The sequence below is a fragment of the Penaeus monodon genome, chromosome 8 (assembly GCF_015228065.2).
Source record: "Penaeus monodon isolate SGIC_2016 chromosome 8, NSTDA_Pmon_1, whole genome shotgun sequence".
NCBI lineage: Eukaryota > Metazoa > Arthropoda > Malacostraca > Decapoda > Penaeidae > Penaeus > Penaeus monodon.
The window spans coordinates 11,792,613-11,795,112 of record NC_051393.1 but is presented as its reverse complement, the minus strand read 5'-3'; the positions used below and the strand labels follow the sequence as shown (position 1 = coordinate 11,795,112).

The window sequence follows — 2,500 nt, the reverse complement described above, 5'->3', positions numbered from 1 at the left end:
TATTAGGAGACGGCAAGAAATAGTAAGAATTAAAGCATGATTTTTAGTTTTTTATACCATTATAAAAAAAAAACTTACCGCTGTAAATATTTTCAAGTCAGTCTTTAAAAAAATAAAAAATAAAAAATAAACAATAAAAAGGGAAATTTTTCATTTGATATTTAACAGAGAAAACATTACAGGGAAGACTAATGCATCCTCATTGCCAGATGTCCCCCCACCGCCCACGCACGCCCTTAACCGCGGCGTTGGCGTGGAGGGCGTCGGATGCGTGCTGGCTGGCATCTTCGGCACGAGCAGCGGAACGGCGTCGTACTCGGGCAACATTGCTCTTGTGGGCATCACGAGGGTAAGGGTGGTTTTCTTTCTCTCTCTCTCTCGCTCTCTCTCTCTCTCTCTCTCTCTCCACTCTCTCTCTCTCTCTCTCTCTCTCTCTCTCTCTCTCTCTCTCTCAATCTCTCTCTCTCTCTCTCTCTCTCTCTCTCTCTCTCTCTCTCTCTCTCTCTCTCTCTCTCTCTCTCTCTCTCTCTCTCTCTCTCTCTCTCTCTCTCTCTCTTTTTTTTTTTTTTTTTTTTTTTTTTGTGTGTGTGTGTGTGTGTGTGTATGTGTGTGTGTGTTACTGTATGAGATATTGAGATCAAATATAATAAAGTTTGTCATCTAGTGCATTTCAAATGATAGAGGAAAGCGTCGATTTAGAGAGAAAAACGGATCCATTTATTCGAGGAAAACGAAATAATAGAAGAGAAGAAACGGTTTATTTTTCCTCTTCTTCTTCTTCTTTATAGCTTGTCTTATCTTATCATCTTTTCTTTCGTTTTATGTTTTATATTATCTCATCCATGGCCAGTCGAAACGTGGCCCTGTGCAGCGGTCTCATGAAGCTGGTCTTTCTTCTTCTTTTTATCTTGTCTTTTCTTTTCTCTCTTTTTATCTTCTTTTATCTTATCTTCTTTTCTCTCTTTTTATAGTATCGTATCTTCTTTTCTCTCTTTTTATCTTATCTTATCTTCATTTCTCTCATTTTATCTTATTTTTATTTCTCTCTTTTTATCTTATCTTCATTTCTCTCTTTTTATCTTATCTTGTCTTATCTCACCCACGGCCAGGTCGGGAGTCGGAGCGTGGTCCTGTGCAGCGGTCTCATGATGCTGATCTTTGGCGTGTTCGGGAAATTCGGCGCCGTCTTCGCCACCTTGCCCGAGCCCGTGCTAGGTGGCGTCCTGATCTTCGTGTTCTCCGTCGTGACAGCCATCGGCCTCTCTACGCTGCAGTACGTCGATCTCGGCTCCTCCAGGAACCTGCTGATTCTAGGCTTCTCGATTTTCATGGGCATGGCGCTCCCCACGGTGAGGCGCGCAAGTCGATCGTCGTTTGTTTTTGTTTTCTCTCTCTCTCTCTCTCTCTCTGTCTCGGTCTCTCTCGGTCTCTCTCTCTCTCTCTCTCTCTCTCTCTCTCTCTCTCTCTCTCTCTCTCTCTCTCTCTCTCTCTCTCCCCCCTCTCTCTCTCTCTCTCTTCTCTCTCTCTCTCTCTCTCTCTCTCTCTCTCTCCTCTCTCTCTCTCTCTCTCCTCTCTTTTCTCTCTCTTTCTCCTCTCTCTCTCTCTCTCTCTCTCTCTCTCTCTCTCTCTCTCTCTCTCTCTCTCTCTCTCTCTCTCTCTCTCCTTTTCTTTCTTCTTGCGTTTCCCACTCTTTAATTTTATCTTCTTTTCTTTGTTTTTCTCTTATTTTTCTTTTGCCGGTAGAACATTCTCGGTTTTGTTTCCATCCCCCATGGATATATTATGATACTTACCCATGATACGTACCAAATGGCATGCAATCATAGTTCCTGCAGTTCTGATATTTAATGTTTTTTTTCTGGATTGTAAACTACCCTTGATTCTTTAACAGTGACTAACATGATACGTACCCAATGGGATCTAATCATACCTCTTGCTGTTTTGATCATCTGTTTCTTTCTTTCTTTCTTTTTCTTTTTTTTGGGGGGGGACTCGAAACTACCCTAATTTTTCCCGCAGTGGCTTCAAAAGCATCCGGACGCCATCAAGACAGGTTCCATGATGCTCGACCAGAGTCTGACGGTGCTGCTTCAGACGTCTATGTTCGTCGGGGGCTTCCTCGGCTTCTTCTTGGACAACACGGTGCCGGGTAGGTTTCAGGAACCGCCATCGGAGAGAAATATTGAGAGCGAATGGGGTCTGTGTGTGTGTGTGTGTGTGTGTGTGTGTGTGTGTGTGTGTGTGTGTGTGTGTGTGTGTGTGTGTGTGTGTGTGTGTGTGTGTGTGTGTGTGTGTGTGTGTGTGTGTGCTTGCTTATTTATTCTCTATTTACGTATATACTTATATGCATATATATAAACAGCCAGACAGACAGAAAGAAACGAATGTGCAGTAAACCTATACACTCCCACGTGTGCTTGTGCGCGTGTACTCCCGGCCAAATACACTTGGATATAAAGAAGGTCTGGACATCACTTGCAGGCACGGACGAGGAGAGAGG

The 2,500-nt window shown here is 43.5% G+C and overlaps 1 protein-coding gene across 1 annotated transcript in view; it reads left to right on the top strand.

Annotated features, from left to right (window-relative positions):
* The window catches only part of LOC119576152 (solute carrier family 23 member 2-like), a 10,807-nt gene that overhangs the window by 7,883 nt on the left and 424 nt on the right, over nucleotides 1-2,500 (top strand). The window contains exons 7-10 of the mRNA XM_037923718.1: nucleotides 210-349; nucleotides 1,110-1,349; nucleotides 2,020-2,149; nucleotides 2,482-2,500. The exon at nucleotides 2,482-2,500 is cut by the window's right edge and continues 102 nt beyond it. Of these exons, the coding sequence (XP_037779646.1) occupies nucleotides 210-349; nucleotides 1,110-1,349; nucleotides 2,020-2,149; nucleotides 2,482-2,500 (529 nt within the window). The remainder of the gene's footprint in view (nucleotides 1-209; nucleotides 350-1,109; nucleotides 1,350-2,019; nucleotides 2,150-2,481) is intronic.